Source organism: Mastigoproctus giganteus, chromosome 3 (assembly GCF_048544385.1).
Source record: "Mastigoproctus giganteus isolate SK-2022 chromosome 3, ASM4854438v1, whole genome shotgun sequence".
Classification (NCBI taxonomy): Eukaryota; Metazoa; Arthropoda; class Arachnida; order Uropygi; family Thelyphonidae; genus Mastigoproctus; species Mastigoproctus giganteus.
Genome location: NC_143577.1, coordinates 196,949,710 through 196,971,078, shown reverse-complemented (window position 1 = coordinate 196,971,078; position 21,369 = coordinate 196,949,710). Strand labels below are relative to the sequence as shown.

Here is a 21,369-nt window from a genome sequence, read left to right as displayed (position 1 = left end):
GCGCCTCCGTAGCCAGGTGAGGAGGAGCAGCAGTGCATAGCACACGCTTCTTGATTAGACCGGGTTTCGAGCCCGTGACCACCAAATACAGAGGGTGCGGAAAGGTCAGGGAATGACCACTGCATATCCCCGGAGCAGTATGGCCTTAGTTGCTAATGCTCCTAAAAACCAAATAACAATAACAAACTTCCTTTCCTGTTTGGGTTAGAAGCAGGCATCATAACCTCTTAACCTATCATAAACTATCAAGGTTAAGAGTGATGCTTGCTGTTTCGGTGAGAGTACTCTTCTTCAACCGTTATTACAATCCTGTTCTTATCACCTCTAAGTGTAGGGGTTTACATCCAGCTAATACCTGTAGAGCTGGTGTGCTAACTGTACTTCAGCAAGGAACATAGAACGCTGTATGGAGTCCAGTTTATGGCGATTTCGGTTGAGGGAGGCCCTAGTACACCATACTGAGGCTCCATAGCAAACTATTGGAACAAATATGCATTATAAATGATGGCCAGAGCCCGGCGCTTAAATCCCCCACGTCTTATACGGATGATCATGCCAGAGTTTTTTTTTTTTTTTTTTTTTTCTCTGACAAATATTTCAAGTGAGGATGGAAACTAAGCTTCAAATCTAAGAAGATTCCAAAATACTTGATTTCTGTGTTATAATCTTATGGAGGTGTCAATTTTGATAACCGGTGGTCTTCGTAATTGAATTGTTCCCTTGAGCAATATAGATTTTTGTTTTCTCTCCCGAAATCTTTATTCGGTGAATGACCGCCCAATCCTGGAGTTTAGTTAGTGCCCAATTTGTACGCTCTTCTAGATCAGCTCTTGAGTCACCATTCACCACCAAAACCAGATCGTCAGCAAATGCAAGGGATTGAGTCATCCCCAAGTCTATCCCAAGGAACTCGTCCAGCACGATGGACCAAAAGAAAGGTGGGGTAGCCTCAGGAGACCTACCTAGTGACAGATTTGTACCTGGTACTAACATGGACGGTGTGGTGTCTCAGGTACTCTTGACACAGCTATGGTGAGAGTGGTGCTTTGGCTTGGGCGCTACATCCACCGAGTATGACGGATGGCGATCCATAATGGAGTTCTTAGCAAGAAATTGTTGAATGAACAGCGCCGAGTGTGCAGGGCCGTTATCGTGATGCAAGCGCCATTCCCTGGAGCTCACTTCATCGCACAGTTGCCATTTTATAATATATATGGTTCACCGTTTCGGACTAGTTAATAATAAACAATGCACTTGTCTTGCTAGTGCACAAGTTCGACAAGTTCATGAGCACAAGGACGCTCATGAATGAGCGTCCTCGTTTCGGACGCTCATTCATGTTTAAAACAACTTAATTGAATAATTTATTTATCCCTATTTTACGTTACACTTTTTTGGGAGATAATAGCAAAAAGGGAGGGAGAACACATAAGTCAATAGCTTTTTAGGGGTATTCCCTTAAAAAAAAACGATGGATATACAATTGAAAAATATACAGTTCTGAAATTGTACAGGTAATGTTCAACAGAAAAGACATAAATAAATTGGAGTTTTTTGTACATTTCTTTACAGAAGACTTCGAAAAGCATCACTACTTATAATATAATTGTGAACATTTTTACAATTAAATGAGGAGAGAAAAGAAATGATGAGATGTCTGTACAAAAATTTACAAACTATTTGCCAACTGCTTCCTTTTAACATTTGTACATTATTTCCATATTGGTGTTTTTAAAATCCAGGAGTTGAGTGGAAGGTAATTTGAATTAGACATCCCTGGTGAGGTGTTCAATTAGTAGTTTCTTGAATTGGTTAAGTGAAGTGACATTTTTGATTTTTGCAGGAAGTTTGTTCCAGGTTTTAGCACCTCTGTATTTTATACTTTTCTGACCTATGGCTTTTCTGAAAAGCGGAATCTTCAGGTTGGCTTTATTTCTTAGATTGTGTGATATTTCTTCTTCTGTGGTTATGAAAAAGGATCGGAAGAGAGGGGGAAACTTTGTCTTCAATGTATTGTAAACAAAGACCGCCTCGGCTTTCTGTAGCAGTTGGTAGATGCTGAGGAGTCTCACTTCCTTGTTCTGTATCTTGAACTAACCGATGCTTTCCAGGGAAGGCCCAAAATTGAACGAACGCATCGATTGAGAATGAATGGAGTTGATTCTCGCAAGGTTTTCTTGGCTGGTGGTACCCCATGATTCCATAGGTGACGTGCGGCTGAATTAAAGAAAGGAATACTAGTCTGAGAAGGGAAGGAGACACCTAGGCAGAGCCCTGGTGAGTATTCCCGCTAGTGATGAAGTTTTCTTTCGTAGAGTTATCATTTGTTTTGCCCAACTTAGCCTATTATATAGCCAGATTCCGAGAAACTTTGTTTCGTTCACCCTTTCAAGTTGTTTTTCTTTGTATGTTACGTCTAAATCAGTATTTAGTGGTTTGTTTTTCGTTCTGAACACCATGTATTTTGCTTTTTTCTGGATTCAGTATAAGCTGATTCTTTTGAAGAAAGCCATGCATCACAGAGAGCAAGGCAGAGATTTTGAGTTGAAGCTGATTAGGGTCTTCATCTGTGATCAGGATGGAAATATCATCGGCATACGCTACTAGGCGAGAAGATGGAAAAAGAGAGAAATTCTTTGATGTAAAGAACAAATAGGATAGGTCCAAGAAGTGAGTCTTGAGGTAATCCCCTGGAGAAATAACAGATGCCTGAGTATGATTTGATTTGTTCTTACGACAAACAGCCGATCAGTAAGGTAGTTTTCATGGATAAGGTTAATTTTCCCTGTCAATCCAAGATTATTGAGTTTGTTAAGTAGAATATTATAGTTTATGCAATCAAAAGCTTTAGATAAGTCAAGAAACAGTGCTATAGCATAGTGACCCTTTTCAAGACTATCAATGATCCTTGAGCAGAAGTCAACAATTGCAAGATCAGTGGATCTTTTAGAGCGGTAAGCATACTGTTGTTGATGGATGAGCTGATTTTCTTCAAGAAAGCCCATGAGTCTGCTATGAAGAATTTTTGCGAAATAATTTTGCAAAAACTGAGAGTAGAGCTATTGGGCGAAAGTTGTTGTGGAGTTACAACGGTTTCCCTTTGGAACAGGGATGATTATTGCTTTTTTGAATTGAGAAAGGAATTTACCAGATTGAAAGGAGAGATTGAATATATACTTCAGTGGCGTAAGAATTGAGTTAAGGACATTTTTCAGCAGAGGAGAGATTTCATCAAAGCGGCTCCCTTTTCTTTCAATTGATTCCCTGCCTCTAAAATCTCTTGATCGGAGAGGGGGGGGGCGAGAAAAAAAAGTTTCTGATTGAGTACTTGGCAGATTTTTCTCATTTCATTGTCTCTGAAATCAAGTTCGTCTTGAAAGAGGTTATTCGCACTTGAATTAAAGTGGTTACAGAAGGCAGTAGCTTTTAGCTCGTCATCTGAAATGAGTACCTCGTTTTCAACTACATCTCCAACGTGGGACGCAGATTTCAGTGATTTCAGTTTCCTTCCCAGTAATAGTTTGTTCAAAACTGTCCATTTTTTCTTGCTTGTTATGATACCTGTAAGTTGAGAACTATAGTATTTTCTTTTCTCTGACCGAATGCAGTCAGTGACTTTGTTTCTGTACATTGTGTGTTTAATTTTGTCTGCCTCGATTCCTGTTGTTCTAGCAATTCTTGCAAGTTTCTCTTTTCTTTAACATTACAAATCTTGTTTGAGATGAACGGGCATATTTTCCCTTTTGGCCTGGTGGCCTTTTTATTCCCTGGGCTCCTGATATATAACACGTATTGTTCATAGTACGTATTGTTCATAGTTATTTAGGATATGCTTAAAAAAGCAGTTCGTTGCAATTTCAGGATCACTTGTAGCAAGCACTGCGTCCCACGTTGACTGCTGCAGGTCGTGACAAAGCTGATTGAGAGAGTCTGGAGTGACAGATTTGAAAGTGTGCATGATCTCTGCTTCATTTATTTCATTTTTAATTACCATTAAGATGGGACGATGTCGGGACGTTATGATGGGATGATGAAAACAAGTTAATCGGATTTGACACTAGTTGTTATAAAATTTAGGTTTTCCAATTTCTTACCCAAAAAAGGTTAAAATGCTTCAAAACTGGGTTTGTCGAACACATAACATTCATGCGAACTCATAGAAATTCCTTGACCGATATATGCAGTATTCATCATGACCAATCTTGCTTACAGCGAATATCGAAGCATGCCCAAATATTCCGTATTTGAAATTATTATTGCTTGATTTGACGAACTTGTGCTCCACAGTTGACTCCTCTTTTGTGTCCTCTTTTATTCTACTTGTTTTTCCTTTTACATGGAAATGTTCTCATATTCAATCAAATCCTAAAAAGGTTGCAAATACTCTCCCTTCCAATTGTCGTCTGTTGCACGTATATCAATTCTATTAATAACTATTAATATGGATTACATCTAGGGTGACCATACGTCCCGGATTTTAGACTGTTGCCTCGGCAAGTTTAGTATATGTTTCAGTTAAAAATATTTTTTATTTCAATTGTAAATTTTTTATTGTTCTTTTTTTCTATTCCAGAGATTAATTAACACTAACTTCCTAAGGATTTATGGGTTCTGAGATACTTAATAGAATTATTCACAAATATTACACAAACAATAAATATGGAATAAGTAAATTGTCATGCTATACTAACTCTCAGACACAGCAGTACTATCTATTACACAACCAGACAGTGAACCAGCTAAACCATACGGCAGCCTGTGGGCGCCTGGCAGTCTGCGAACTTTTCTCTAGCTACACTCAGAGCAAATATTTTTCATTAAAAAGTATCTATTATTAAAAAATCCACTGGAGAAGGCTTAACTTAACTAAAATAATTAATAAAATAATTTTTATTTTCAGCCATGTCAACGAAAAAACGAAAATGCTTTTAATGAACAACAACGTGCAGAATTTCCATTTCTCAAGTCGATATCCCCTGATTGTGTTTCCTGTACACAAGTTCGACTACATTTTCAATATCCCATGGGAGTCGTAGTGATATAACAGATCATATAAAAACAAATCTGCGCTGGAGAGACTGCGGTTCCTTGTTCGAAGCTTATGAGTTATTTACAGAAGACAACCTGAAAATGACGGGTTCATTAACATTGTCTCGGTTTTGTCCCGGATTTCCTTCTTTCTCAACAGTCGCATTGTCCCGGACTTTTTTCTTTGGAATACATTTTATCCCGGTTTTTCTCCAAAGGTATATATGGTCACCCTAATTACATTAGTACCAATTCACAAGATATCTTGGCTTTTATATAAATAGCTATTGGCGGAAATCAAAACAAAGTTACTCTCGTAATTTTTGAAACTTTCGATTGTGGTTGACCTAAAGACCCTTATAAGCCAGCCTCCATATTACGGTTCCAGTTCTTGCAGTTCTTGCAACTGAATAGCCAGTTTCCTCCCTAATCGCTCGCTGCGTTTGATAGTTGATAGTCCTCTGCCTTCTAATTTCACAAATGTTTGAGTTCGCAAAGATATTCTATTCGCTCACTTAATCTTTTCCTCTTATATATTAATGACTTCCCATTAACTGTAAATCCTAAATATGGTTTTGCTGGTAATAATCAGCTCATCTCAGTCAAGAGCGGAACTTTTTAAACTGGGTGACATTTGTGTGGTTTAAAAATCATAGCATTTATATTGGCAAGATTTTGATGACTTATTGGGTTTAACAATGTAAATTGTGCATGGGCAGATAAAACAAATCAATCAGTTGGATCTGAAATAAATAACAGCCTTAAGTTCACGTTGTTCTGATTTTTCTGTATAGTAATCCCATGAGAAGAGAGATAGGGATACTACTGTTTCTCTTCTCAAAAGATTTGAGGAACGTGATCAGACTTAGACTTCTCGTCAATCATCAGATGTCTCCCAGAGTTGGTCGATACGTGTTATTAGAAGCTTGTAGAGAAAATGCGAACACAATTTCCAGATTTTGTTACTTGAACGTGAATGAATTCGATATGGTGTCATTGTTTCTGGAACCTCCGAGATTAGAAATGACATATGCCAGCCGAGTGGAGAGTTCTAGACAGAAACTGTTTCAAATACTTTATTTATATCGACGGTTCATTGTCAAACATAATCGGAACACTTCGCCATGTGCTAAAGAAGGTTAGGTTAATTCATGTTCATTAAAATTAATTCAATGAAAATATGCATGCTTTTTGTGAATTATATATAATATATCAATTATGAATTGCTGCCATCAGCAGGAACCATGATCTGAACAACCAAACTCAGTCGCTGTCTTTAACTTTATATATATATATAAAATTCAGTTAAAAATTGGGAAAATTAATTCCACATTTTCAAATATTAACTTTCCACCTGTCATAACTAACGCGAAATTAGTTCAGCAAACCATGGACAAAAGGCAAATAATAATAATAGCAGCTGGAGTCTAAACGACAAATGTAGGTTGAACCCGCGACCGCTGCCAATTTATTTTCCATCCGCTATCAAGCATAAAATTGTTACGGGTCTGTTTCAAATTAGACATGCGCAGAAAAAATGTTTAATAACTTCCATAGGAAAGATAAACCTCCAATAATAATGTAAACTAAAATAAACATTATGGTCCAAATGATTCCAAAATCAAAGAGAACCTGGGAAGATTCTAGCACTTGATGACTTTAGAGCTTCTATTGTATCTTTCAAAGATACTCTGGCGCAAATACAATACACCAGTTTTTCAAGTAGTTTCCTCCAACCAATTATAATGCGGAGGTCGCTGTATGGAAACTTTGCAAAACCTTTGCGAAACCTAAACAGTGATTGCCATTGAACTCAGTGAAGTTTTTCCTAATCGCGCGGCACACCTGTGAAAGAGTCGTGGCATGCCTGGGTATACATCTGAACCACTGAAGTAGAGAACAGAATAAAACTTTCTAGAATCGCCGTAAATAGCAATTAACACATCCGTTATGGGTAGCGAGGGAAAGCTCTGGATGGAGATCAAACAGGCGGCTTGATAGGGAAAATCAAATAGAGCGGCTTGGGTTCGGAGTGGAATGACCAACTTAAAGGAAGTAAGAAAGGCAACAATAAATTCGAATAATTGTGATGTTGAATGTAGACGAATAGAATTGGAACCGATTCAAAATTGACAGCCGTCATTGGACAGTTTCTAATAGGTGAGGAGGAGTTGTGATTTATATCACAACTCCTCCTCACCTATTTAAGATTTAGTTTGAAAGTGAAGATTTAGTTTGAAAGTGTACATATGGTGACTGGGGCAGGCCTGCCGAGCCTCGGATCAGGTAAAGAAAAGAAATGGAAAGTAATGTTTAATAGCGAAAGGCATTTGATGTAATGTAATGCAGTGTGAGGAAGATTGAGGGAGGAGCAGCTGAGGAATGGGAAAAAATGGCTGTAACGGCCAGAATCGAGATGTAAGCTTTCCATCGACGGGCTGCAATCTGTTTCGTATTATGTGTATTAGGTCATAATTGTATTAAAATTGTTCGGTAGAGCTAGCGTGTCTAGCTCTTTTAGTCAGATGAATTGGGTACTAGAGACGTCAAAACATAACGATCTGCGAATAGAATGGTATTCTTACGCCAAGGGGATGATCCAAACGATGCAGATAGAAGACCCTATAAAAAAATGTAAGTGGTCCACTAGATAGAACTGTCAATAAATAGAACATTTCAGTAAGGATTGACATAAATTATAGTATAAAAGAGACAAATGTATGAGCAAAATTTTAATGTATTTGAAAGTGAATATAGTAAACTCTAAAATCCGGCACATTTTACAAACAAACAAAAATAAAAAAAATAAAAAAATTCAACGTTTTTATAATTCAGAAATATTAAGACAGACAGCAATCCGGCACTTGTATCGTCGATTGTATTTGTCTTTAAAAATCTATTAAAAAAAGAGCGATTTCTTTCTTAAAAGAAGCTTGCAGCAATGTCTTATCATTTAATCTGTTTCTGCGGCCAGCGGGATTTAAACAGCACAGATAACGTAATGTCTTTACAACGGGTTGCCTTGACATTGCACTGCTTTAAAATAAATGGCCTCTCCAAAAAGGTTAATTGACCATTTCTTTAAAGTAAAAGAGTAGATTTCTATGGCAGTCTGTTTCAAGAATGAGGTTCTTCATCAGATAGAAGATGGTCTCTAGTGACAACACCTAGACAAACGGGTGTAAAGACTTGTTCCATGTTTCGCCTGTATACGATATCAGTTTTCAAAATTGTAATATAACTAAAGTTATCTTTTGAAAGAATTGCATTACCTTGGCAACTCGTTACAAAGGCTGGTTTGTTCCACCGTGAGAATTATGACATCGTATGATACTTATTATAAATATTTACAGGTGTAAATAAGTTCAGTTGTTTCTGCTTGGTAGTTATTGAAATGTGTTCCTTCTAAATTGCTCAGACATCTCTCTAAAATCCGGAACCTCCCAATTGTAGATTGGCGGATTTTAAAGAGTTTACTGTATTAAGTTATAGGGTGTATCATTTCTTGGTTGGCTGGATGTTTTAGATTGCAATTAACGCAAAAAATATATGTTGGTAATTACGATGAAGAGTGTTCTTCTGGTTAGTATTATAGTTGTAAAAAAGAGAAATAAGAGATGGAAAAAAATAATAGAAATACTTAAGTAATTAGTAAAGAATGAAGGTAAAATATCAAAGTAAGATAAGTTTAAAATAAATGTAGGTAAGGATAGTTGGAAAATATAAATATTATGAGTGAATAAATAACTTAATAGGTAGTAATAAAAAGTATAGATTGAATTGTTTATTTAAAATAGGCAAATTGAGAATACTAATTGTACTGTTGATTTAGAGAATTTTAAACACATGGAAGAAAGTGAAAAATATCGAAATATTGGAGTGGAAAGTAAATTGAGAAAGAAAAGTGATTTATTTATTGGCGATGGTTCTCCACTATGTGTGTATATGTATAAATAGCGTTGCAAAAAATAAATAAATTTATATAGCAAGTAAGTTGCATTGTAGGCCGTAGTACTTTGAGGGGAGCTGTTATCTCAAAGATGGATTTCACTGTTTTATGTTAATGTGTAATGATTATCGAATCCAGGAACCTGGATTCGATAATCATTCCAGGGTCACAATGATGAGCCCTATACATACTCTGATGACAAAACCTCTGATAAATCTGTGCAATACCACTGCTCCAATGAAATCCTCCCTCAGCTGATACCAACCGTGCTAAAAAGCCAACGAAAAAAAAAAAATCCTGTCTTCAAATCAGCACTCCTGAGGGTTTCGTGTCACCTTACACAAGACATTTTTATCAAAATGTTCGCAGTATTCGGAATAAGCTTGACACTTGAGCAGATACTCCTGTCCCAAATGACTGATGTCATCTGCATTGGAACCACAACAAGAATCAATTGCCTCCGCCCAAGCTGTCGGTTACAAATCTTTCTTCACCTACCAATCTCCCACCTGTGGTGGGGGTGTTGCTGTTATCATAAATACCAACAGACTTGAGTTCGTACATGTAATCTCCACGAAATCCAATCTGTTCGAAGCATTGATTTTAACGGTCAAGATCAACTCCTGCTTATTAGATCTCGGTGCAATATATATACCCCCCACACCCGATGCTGAGACGATCAATGATATTGCGTCCTGGCTAATAAATACGCTTCAGGATCATAAATGAAGGCCCAACTAGAGGTCTTCATCGCCTCAACCTCATATTATCGTCTGGTTCCTGTAGCGTCGACATTAAACCTAAAACTCACTTTGAATCAGATCATGAACACATCGTTGCCCTATTGCAGCTCCCAACGCCAAACTTTAATGTCTCCAACAACGTGAAAAGGAAGATCATCTCTCCCACCTTCCTACAACCGAACAGATGCCCTGGTGCAGCAAGATTAATTCCCTGGGGAGTTCTTGAATCAGGAGACCCGGAACTGGCCCTACTTGACATATTAACTAGATGGTTGCACACTGTTGCAATGTTCTCAGCAGCTAAACAGGTCTCTATCTCTGCTAGAACTAATGCTTGGTGGTCTTCGGAGCTAAATTACAGTTTCAAGTGCAAACAGTCCTTCCATAAACAATGGAAACAGTCTGGTACAGCATATGACCGAATTCAGTACTGCAAAGCTAGAGCACTGTTTAACAGATTGAAGTCTCAAGCCATTAAAAAATATACTGAGAAGACCTTATCCAAAGGCAAATAGCCATGCTCTACCCCTAACTCTGAGCCAGATTCCAACTTCAATCCAGTTGAATGGATCAACTATGTAGCCAGATTTTAAGACAACACCACACAACTATATGATTACCAACCAGACTCCATTTCTGGTCCAGATGATGTGCTGTTTTCCATTCAAATCGATCGACAGCAGCTCCAAGTCATCAACTCGCTGCGTTCGTCATGCACTGCTGGTGTGGATCAAGTCCCGCATTTCATCGTAAAGTGCCTCAGTCCATATATTCTTGATCCTCTGCTCCACTTGTTCAACTCCATCCTCTCTTATAGTGTTTCCTGCATCCTGGAGCAAATACGCTCTCGCCCCACTACCTAAAGTTCAACTACCAAGCCAACCGAAGCACCATAGACGGATATCCACTGCATCCACTCTCCTAAAGCTACTGGAAAAAGTCCTTCCGCATATAACACACCATCTTCTTCCACAACCACCAAAGCAACTCTATTATTTTCGCCCTAATAGATCAGCTGTCTCCAACTTTCTGGCAGTCCAAACGGAAATTCTAAATGCATTTGAGGCCAGATCAGAAATGGCGGTTGTTTATGCCGATGTCGAAGCTGCTTTTGATAGCCTCAACATCACAACCCTTCTGAATCTCCTAACCAATTTTTTCGGGATAAAAGGTGACATTTTCGCTTTTCTTCACTCACTCACTCCTCAGGAATAGAACAGTACCTCACTCATCGCAACCTCTCCTATACCCGATCCATCAATGCAGGTGTGCCGCAAGGTGGCGTTTTATCGGGGCTACTTTTTACCGCCCTCCTTGTTCCGTTTGTGTGTAACAGAGATGATGTTATTACCTACGCCGACGAAATAAAGTTCCTAACCGAAATACCACCATCAGTCGACAGAGGAGTGATCACATCGGAAATCTGTAATAAGATCATAGCTCTCTCTCTCTCTAACCATCTCAACCATTTCTTAAACTGAATCCCCAAAAATCTGTTATTATGGTTTTCTCTCTGAAGAAGTGTCCCACATTTATACAACCCTCACTGGAGGCGCAATTATTCCAAGTAAACACAAAAATCTCGGTGTAACCTTCAACCCAAACCTTAGGTTCAACGGTCACATCGAATGTGTTCTACGCAAGATCAGCCGAATGCGCTGGATTGCCCGTCAACATCATCTTCATAACACAGATGCAAGAACTACAATCAGTTATCTGCAAACCGTTGTGTATCCTACCTTTCTGTATGCCTCTGAAATATGGGCTTCCGCGGTACCTTCTCTCATGAAGCCCATCTTCGCCAGCGAATACTGGATAGAAGTGGGAACCCGCAAACATAGACTCCCTCCCCAACAGAGGACCACCAGCATGGCCGATCAACTTCAAATCCCACGGCTGCCTCAAATAATCCGCATGAGAACTGTGACCAGCATCAAAATGCTGGTTGGCAAGATTAACTCCCCTGACTTCTGGGATATGTCAGCGGCATGTTCTGAGGCGCAGAATGGCACGGCGCAGGTACGAACTTTTTCACAATAAAATGCAAAACCGTATACCGAACAACTTAATGCACGCCTGTGAAATATTCAGACTTTTAAGCATATATGTGCTTTGTACATATGAACGTATATACACCTTAGTGTACTGTCTGCCTCAGAACTATGTATATACTCATATCTATAGCATGGTTTAATGCCACGTTTTTAAGCTAATTTCATGTTATGTTATCTTTTTGTTATACTGTACATATTTTTATATTACCGCATAACTTTGTCAAGCTCCTGGCTGTGGCGGGCACATTATTGTATCTTTACTGTACAATAAAGATTACTTCTATAGAGAAGAGAATCATGATTTACTTCAGTAAAAAAGGGAAATAGAGTTCTTGAAATTCCCATACGAAAATTATGTATCTGTGGGATTTGTCCTCCTAGGTTGTTACGGGTTACCTTTTGAAACAGATCTTCAGCAGTTATCATTAGTCGGCAGTCTTATTCGACTTTTAGTGGTCTTCGTGAAGTCTGCCGGTCTTTCAAAGTAACGTTTCTCCTCTTCGCCAATGACCAAAAAATCTAAGACCGTCGAATCTCTAGAGGACGAACGAATCTGAAGCTACCTATTAACGACGTTGTACTATGGATGCACCACTGGAAAGCAAGTTCTGTCAGTGAAGTCTAAACAGACAGATATAGATAAGCTTCTTTTAGAATTCGCCTTTCCAAGAATCCTTTACGAGCATGAGAACCGAGGCTTATTAGGTTTTACATTAGTTTTCAACCCATACTACCATGGTGTTTTACCAGGCAGGCTAGAAGAATTCTTGGATTAATTAAATCATTCATTCCAGTTCGCTCCTTTCTGTAATACCTGCAGTGACTGCTTGGATGGCTCTTCCAGTCCTGTTCAGATGTAATCTGATTCACCTTGTCGCAGATATTCCATAAACATAATTGGAAGATGTATTTTCATCTTTAATCGCTTAATGTAGCGCCGTAAGGAAATTTTTGCTCATAAGGTCCAGAGATAAAGTACACAGATAGTGGTACATATATTCTACTATCGCGCCCGTTCACTATGAATTGTCTCTTATGTCGTCTTGTATTCTGTGGAAGTCTACAGAAAGTTCTTGAAAATGGACTTTGTAGCATACTTAGTTTGAAATAAATGGCATCATGTTACTAATATACCAGGTTCTTTAACTTAAGCCCTCGCGTGTAGCACTGTTGGTAGGATAGCCGCCCTCCCCACACTGGGTGGAAAAGACCTCAGTTCGAGTCCCATCGATTACAGGAGGATTTTTATGGGCCTTTTTTGCAACGTGGCTGAGTTAGTCTGTCTCAGGCGAAGATAGAATGGTTGTTCCGCCGGAAACTCGGGGTTTTTCCTCCACCAAACAGAAAATCGACCATAGACCACCGCAATTTACAGCAAATATACACGGAGCAATATAGCCTTAATCGCTGGTGCTCCTCTAACCCCAACAACCTTTTAACTTTTCTTCACTCGAGAAACAGAAAAAGGATTTAAAATGTTACATTTATCATATTTGGATTAATCCCTAGTATTTTATGCATTGCAACATGAATTAAATGTATTTCAATTTGTAATTAAAAACTCAAATTTTATATTCAAATTCTAAAATTTGAAACTTAAATTTTTGAAATTTAAGATTTTAAAATTACATTTTAATCTGTACTTAATTCAAGTTGCTTGTTTTGCATAATAAAATCATTGAATATAGGAATATATTAAAATCATTGCGTAATAACTCGGGCCAAAATAAAATAATCAAAATAAACTTCCATTAATTAATCTTATATAAGAAGCATCATTAATTGTGCGCCTTTTGTTCCAGCGTATGCAATCTGCATTTTCTGTAAACATTATCACATTTGAGGTCATATTTTTGCATAAATAGTCCGATTTCTTTGAACTGTTTCAGATCGCGAAAGGCCTTATGGGGTGTCCAGAATACGGTTACTGACCTGCGCTTTTAAGACAGCTGTCTACTCACCTGTCAGTGTCATCGCGAAAGCGTAAATCTGACAAACTGCATCTCCAAAAATCCATCGCCGATACACCGCAGATGTGAACGATAAAGGAGTTCCGAAAGCTGATATAGTAAAGTCACTAACACTGAGGTTTAGTAGTATTGCGTTCATTGGGGTCCGCAGTTTCCTGTTCGTGGTGAGCACGGCGATAACCAGAAAGTTGTTGAGACAACCGAATACAGTTATGAAAAACAGGCACGAAGCGGCCGTGTCGAAACCCTTGTCCGACAATGTGTCTGACACGTTCGCGTGCGATATCTCGTCTGTTATCGTAAGCCTGTCGACCACTGCCGTTTCGTTACACTCCGAAGACCGACACTGATACGATGATCCCATGGCGGAGACCAAAATGCTTGCTCTTCTGTTGCCAGACGGAGGGCGGCGCACACAGATCGGACCGATTGGAATCTTCCGAGGGGAAGATCCCGTATTTGTAGTCACCGAGAGTTGACGACGCAACAGTTGAGGACACTTTAAATCGACGTAGATGAAATACAACGAATTAAACGAACCTCTCGGTACCGTGAAGGTTTCGGTGTCCGGAAGAAACTTGTTGATATTCTTTTTGAATATTCGAAGAATGTCTTTTTTAGGTAAAATGCAGGAAATAAAATTGTCCCAAATAAATCTATTTTTGGTGTGGGGGATGAATGAAAATTAGCTCTGTAAGGTAATCAATGGTGCAGCTGTCTTTCTGGTGAAGCCCGAGATCATACATTTTGGGGGTCACGAAAAAGAGTAATGTGTAGATTTATCCAGTGTTGTTAACCATTTAGTGTTTTTTTTTTTTATTTTATGAAATTGAGAAACGGGACTTCACCTTGGGGCAGCGAAAAATGTGCTGGTGGGTTCTCATTACATTAAAACAAAATTTCAAAATTTCACTGCAACAATTTACAAATTGCAACACAAAAAAGAACTTGGATGATATTTATAAAATTGAACTAATTGAATTTTGAAGGAGTCGATTAAAAAAAACTGAATGTATCTCTGATGTATTACAGAAACGTAGATTTTTATATGAAAAGTCCAGGAACAGTACAGTTCAAGTGAAGTGAAAGTGAAGTCTGTGTAGCTCGAGGCCACTACTCAAGAGAACTGGCTCAATCCCAAGAGGCAGCACCTCTATGTAAGGATGAGAGCTGATTGTGACCTTGGCTGGCTGTGGAGGTTTTTCGAGCATATCAGATGACTTTCTTTTGGGTCCGATAATCAGTCGAGGCCTATCAAGAGAAGGTGTTGATCAGGATACTGGCTCTGTAGTTCCTGTTCGAGCAAAGCTTTTCAGGATCAGTTTCCAGATCGGATCGTTGTATAGGACTATAGTTCGGGAGGTGCAGGAATAGATTCCTCACCGAAGTATACTGACCTTTCTTCTTTCTACCGGTTGTGATGATGTCAGCTATTTTTGTAGAAAAGAGTTACTTAGTACAAAGAAGCGCGATATTGAAGTGCAATAAAAAATTTGTTTTTTTAATTTTAACACAAAGTAAATGATAGATTTCAATCGGAATAGTTTTTCCCTTGATAAGCATTGAATAACGCACAGCTAATGTGATTTTTAAATTTTTAGCTCCATTAGCGACGGAAATAGAGGGAGAGGACACGAAAATTACTCACATTTTCCTGTCTGGCGCCGCCATTTTTAATTTTAAAAATATTTTAAACCTACTCGTTTGAGCTCTTTTCAACGGTGTATAATAAGTTATAGGTTGTCGACGACATTTTTGTTCCCCCATATTCCCTCCCCTATTTCTCAGACAATTTTTTTTTTCAACAACGATCAATATGGCGTTATGTTGGCCCACATGATGTACAAATCCATGCAAAATTTCAAGTCAATAAGTTTGAGTGATTCCAGAGATACAATGCTGTGACAGACGGACAGACAGACAACCAAGTGACATTATTAAGGGTCCTTCGTTAGACTACGGCCCCTAAAAATAATAAGTAAAAATAAATAACATAAATAAAAATAATTTCATAATAAAGTTTTTTTGTAGAATATTCCAAATTTTTAAGTTCTCATCCGACACCTTCTGCAGACTTCTTTTCTTCCTCTTTGTGTGTCTCTTGCTTAATGACGTTTTTGGAGCAGCCACGAATCGACATATTTTGCTGGATCGAAGCGGGTCAGCGGTGGGCCTACAAACAGTGAAGAAACTGTTTTTGTCATCAACGAAGCTCTGGTTGGGCTAACAATCAGATTCATTTGTGAAAATCCTCGCTCACATTCACTCTATGAAATTGGTATCGTACTCAGAGCGTCCATCAAATGCTTCAATTTGGTATTCCCAAAATCCACGAATTGTATCTCTTTCATTTTACTGTAACCTAATTGACAATTTTCAAACTTAAGTTTCACCAAATGCCATCATTTCACGTTTAGAAGGTTTAATGCCTTCGTTGTCCTCGTTTTCTCTCTCTCGTCATCGGTATTGTCACTAGTTCTTAAATTTGAATTTTTTTAACTGTGAACATGTAAACAGAGATAGGAAAAATTTGGATAATGCACTTTCGCGAAACAACAGATGATTATTTGTCGGGGTAAAAGAAAATCACCCTCTCCTAATTCACGAATGGGACGCTTACAGTTGATTCATAGCCATGTCCAACCTACGACCCGCCAGGAAAGCGAACTAAAACAACATTTAAAATTTTGTTAATTATCAAAAAAAATTCTCATTAAATGTTTTGTTCAGTAAATGTAATTGTGTATTGTACTTAATAAAATTTTCTAATATTTTCAATTTTACTTTTACATGCAACAAGATATGGAAAAAGGAACACACTAAAGAAATCTAACTTCGAATTCTTTTTTAATATGGCTCCTGTACGGGAAAAGTTTGGACACCACTTCAGTAGGTGGACCAGAGCCCATTGGGAATACCCCTTAATCTGGTCACTGCTGACCAGCGCGACTTCTCGGTATGTAGGATAGGTGGTCGAATAGGTTTTACCAGGTACCACTAAGTTTTTATTTATTTTTTTATTTACTATCAGTTTATTAACACAAAGTTGTAGAATGGTAATCCCTTTAGCCCTCTTAATTCGCGCAGCAGCACTAATTCCCTAAATTGCCTGAAGGTCAGAAATTAATGCATTTTTTATACTTCTGTTGGGGCCACCTTATCTACCCATGTGTATTAGGTCCATAAATTGCCTGTGTGTCACTAGTCAAAATGCCTGTTTTTCTGTACGAAAATACCCACAGGTAAAAAAGGAGCCCATAGAAGTTTCTCACGTCATTGGCGGGATTCGAACTCGGGCCATTTCCACCCGGTATGGGGAGAATGGCAATTATAACAACTGTGTGCTGCTCGCTCGCGCAAAATAGTTCTGGTTGTATCTGGAACATTGTGCTTCAAGACTGGCTGGGCCACTCTCTCCAGAATTGCAAAATGTTTGCTTTCGCCGATGACCTGACAGTTGTGGTCTCAGGCAGTTCTCGTGCAGTGTTGGAGGTGAATGGAAACCAGATTTTAACCGACCTTTCCACCTGGTCATTGGCTAACAAACTTAAAATTAATCCAACGAAAACAAAAATGGCGTTTTTTAAATCCAAATTAGATCTCAGGCGGCCTCCCCAAGTCAAAATTTTGGCAAGCGGCTTCCTATAGTCACTGAGCAAAATTCCTTGAGGTCATTATTGACCATAAGCTTTCCTTCTATCCTCATCTGATTCACATAAGTACCAAAATCAAAAAGTTCACAGGGTCAATTATTCGAATTTCCAGAGGGGAGTGGAGTCTCTCTAGGAAGTCACTCTTTCTTTACTATAATGCTGTTTTCCTGCCCATAATCAGCTATGCAGCAGGAGCTTGGTTTCATCGGGCCACTAATTCCAAAATGAGGTTAAAACTGAATTCCATCGAGCGGAGCATGCTCTTATCTATTCTCAGAGTCTGTAGAACAGTTTCCACCGCTGCAGTGCAAGTTATTGCGGAGTCCCTCCCATTGGATCTATTTGTCATCTATCGTGGCATCTGCTTTCGACACAAAAAACAAATACCTTCAGAATTACTTGGTATCCAGCTAAATTTAAATGAAGATCTTAAAAGAGAGAAATCCAGATGCGTTAACGAGCTAATTAGCATCTGTCAGACCAGACGGGACACCACCGCACTTGGACCGACGACAAGAAAATTCCTGCCTGATGTGACCTTCTTACTCTCTAAATCGGTTAAAACCTGGTGCTCTTTAACTATACAAACTTCCTTTCTGATAACAGGACATGGCTATCTCAATCAAAAACTCTTTCAGTTTCGCTTGCATCGCACCGATCTCAGCAGCTGCGGGTATACAGAAGATTGGAGTCACCTGCTCTTTAACTGTGCAATCTACGACGATCTTAGGGTGAAGCTCCGAACTGACGTCACAGATCTCTCTCTCCGGGGAAAGAGGAAATGCTTCTGCATAATAAGAATCATCTCTCAGCTCTTCAGAACTTTACCTCCGAGGTGTTTGCTCGCAGAAAAAGAATCAACGCCAGATTAGCGCACCAGAACAATCCACCAAATCCAACTGTGTCAGCGGGACAATAGTTTGCTTCTCTGATTTATTTTCTTCTATGGTTCATGTCTGCATGAATTGTCATTGCACTGATCCTAAAGGTCATCAGTTCCACATCTGAATTATTCTGGATACAAGAGTATTTATTGAAGACTACCCTTATTTTATTATTTTTTTTTTCCTCACCAGCGCCAGTCTGTTTTTTTTTTCTTTTACTATTAGTTTATTATTATTTTATTTTATTCTTTTATTTATTTAGTATTTTTTTTTATCGCAACGTGCTTTTTTTTTTTTTTTAATCGCAACATGTCTTTTTTTTTTTTTTTTTTTTCCTCGCTAATGATTTTTTTTTTACCAGCACCACGGGTTGTGTTTACTTTATTATTATCATTATTTTTTTATCACTATTATTTATTTATTATTATTTTTTTTTTTTCTTTTCTCTCTCGCTCCTTCCCTTTTCCTCTGGAATTGGCCCCCGGAGGAATCTGGCCCACCTTTTGGCATCATCATGTGGGTCAGAGTCTCTTTTGAGGCGTTACGTGCTCTACTGGAACTGGCCCACCTTCCCGTGGTGTGGACGAGTACCCAGAATCATCTGTCCAGGTGACTGATGCTTCTGGGTAGCCAAGTGGCCAGAACATAACAACAGAACACACACACAAACCTACGTCACACACATCTGGCCCGTTTGTAGTGATATTGTTCTTCACAGAGACACGAGGCGGAGTTGAACAGACGTTCTAGGTGCCGCCCATTACATATACACATGTCCACATGGTTGTATACAGTGCAACTTCCCTTTAACGGACAGCCATGGGGAACGAAAATCTGTCCATTAGAGAGAAGTGTCCGCTAACAAGAAGTCTGAGGGAGAAAAAAAAAGAAAAGAAAAATAATCAAACGTTTAATGTAAAATTAAATTAAATTATATACAGATTTTGCACAATATTTTTGTAAATAATATACATACAATTGTGCTATGCATATTATGACTTTATCTTAAGAAAAATACATACTGTAATCACTTATTTTCTTCTGCACCTTCTTCCGGCTGATAATTTTGTTTTCAACATTTGTTTGGAGTGAAGAAACCATCGAAAGTCCTTCAGTATCTTCTTCAGCGTCGAAAAACATTTTTAAACGATTGATTTGTATGAGCGCTTCTTCTATTTTCATCGGTGGTTCGTCGTTAATATGTTCTTCGACAGAATGACCTCCTTCCATTTCTTCATCCTCATGAGGAACTTCTTGAGAAATATCGATGATAATGTCTTTGATATCTAGAGCACCATCTTCTGTAGTGAGGTTCGAGTCTATACCTTTGTAGCCAAGATCACTTGTAGCTGAAGTATCGTACATTATCAATAAATGTTGAAGTTCTTGTTCTTCTTGGTGCTCCACATTGCTGTTCACAACTTCAATTTTTGCGTTTGAGAAGCCAGACTTTACAAAACAGTTCACAACAGTTTGTTTTCTAATTGCGTTTACTGAAGAGGAAATCCATTGAATCGCATCTAGGATGCTGATTTTCTTTGCAAGGTCACTCGCACATATTCAATCGTTCATGTTTGCAATGAGATGTCTTAAAACACGTTTTCTGTAGTGAAGTTTAAAATTTTTTATTATCCCTTGATCCAAGGGCTGACACTCTGCAGATGTGTTTGGTGGCAGAAAAACGATTTGAATGTTGGACAATTCAATGTGCGGGTGAGATGCAGCATTATCCATGAAAAGAATAATTTTTCTGTTTTGACGAATCATGTTTTGGTTAAAGTGACATCCATTCGCTCATGATATCTCGTGTCATCCACGCTTTTTTATTAGACTTCCAGTCAACATTCAAAAGATTCAACTTTATGCCTTTGAAACAACGAGGATTTTGTGGTTTTCCTGTAACAAGAGGTTGTTCAAAGTCTCCCAGCATATTTGTATACAATAGTACAGTCAAGCGTTCCTTAGAAATTTTTCCGCACTGGCACTTTTCGTTTTTTAGACTCATTGTTTTTTCAGAAAGAGCTTTAAAAAACAACTCTGTTTCGTCACAGTTGTAAATATCCTTAGCTTCGAAATCACGACATAAATCTTCCAATTTAACGGTCCATCTGTTACAACCCCAGTATCAACAGATCCACCTTCACCACTTACGGTTTTCCAAGAAATTTTATGCCGAGTTTTGAAATTGTTTACCATCCCACAGAAGCTTTGAACTCATTTACTCCCATAAATTTCGCAACCTCCAAAGCCTTTTCCCTAATAATAGGCTCATTAATGGGAATTTTTTTAGCATGTGCGCGACAAAAACACTCATACGTAACATTGTCAATTTGAAGTCCAACAGTTTTCGGGAATGATTTTTGGACCTGATCATTTCCGTGTTGCCAAAATTGTTTGAGCAGTTCATTTTTTTCCTTTAGGATGTCGCTTACCTGCGTCTTCCCGATTTTGAATTTTGCAGCGAGATTGCGAACACTATTTTTTTGCCGATCATACGCATTAATGAGTTCGACTTTATCTTTTAACTGATTGCCTGTCCGCGTTAAATGTTTACGAGAAGACATTGTGCACTTCACACGACACTGAACAAAACTGAAACTGAAAAGACCGACCAAATTCCCCCTCCCTGCACACACCGAATTCATCAGAAGTTTTACACGTGCCTTAAAATTCTTGAAAAAGGGTTTAGAACCGCGATGTAAACCTCGATAAAATTCAGAGAATCGGAAATAGAAAATAAACACACGATTGAGGCAATACGTGGAAGAAAAGTTCCTAGAAAAAGGGCCGTGAGCTCTCCCACAGTCCGTTATGGGGAGATCAAATTAAGTGCTAATCTAAACGAAACAGTGCAGATTGCCTGTCCGCGTCCGTTACAGAGAATGTCCGCTAGACAGAAGCTGCAAACACGTTAAAACCAATAGAGGTGAGTTGGGGAATTTGAAAATGTCCGTTAAAGAGAGGTGTTCGTTAGAAGTTTCACTGTAATTAAATTTGTTTGTATTCGTTTAGATTTTTTTTCCTGTATTGTGTTAACGCTTCTCTATCCGTACAGACGGATAGAGAAAGGTGGGGGGATCCATTTGTG

General features: G+C 38.5%; 1 protein-coding gene across 1 annotated transcript in view; it reads right to left on the bottom strand.

Annotated features, from left to right (window-relative positions):
- LOC150088554 (melanopsin-like) overlaps positions 1-14,108 on the bottom strand; it is a 58,396-nt gene extending 44,288 nt beyond the window's left edge. The window contains exon 1 of the mRNA XM_090370230.1: positions 13,736-14,108. Within this exon, the coding sequence (XP_090226356.1) occupies positions 13,736-14,108 (373 nt within the window). The remainder of the gene's footprint in view (positions 1-13,735) is intronic.
- Positions 14,109-21,369: the final 7,261 nt, after the last annotated feature.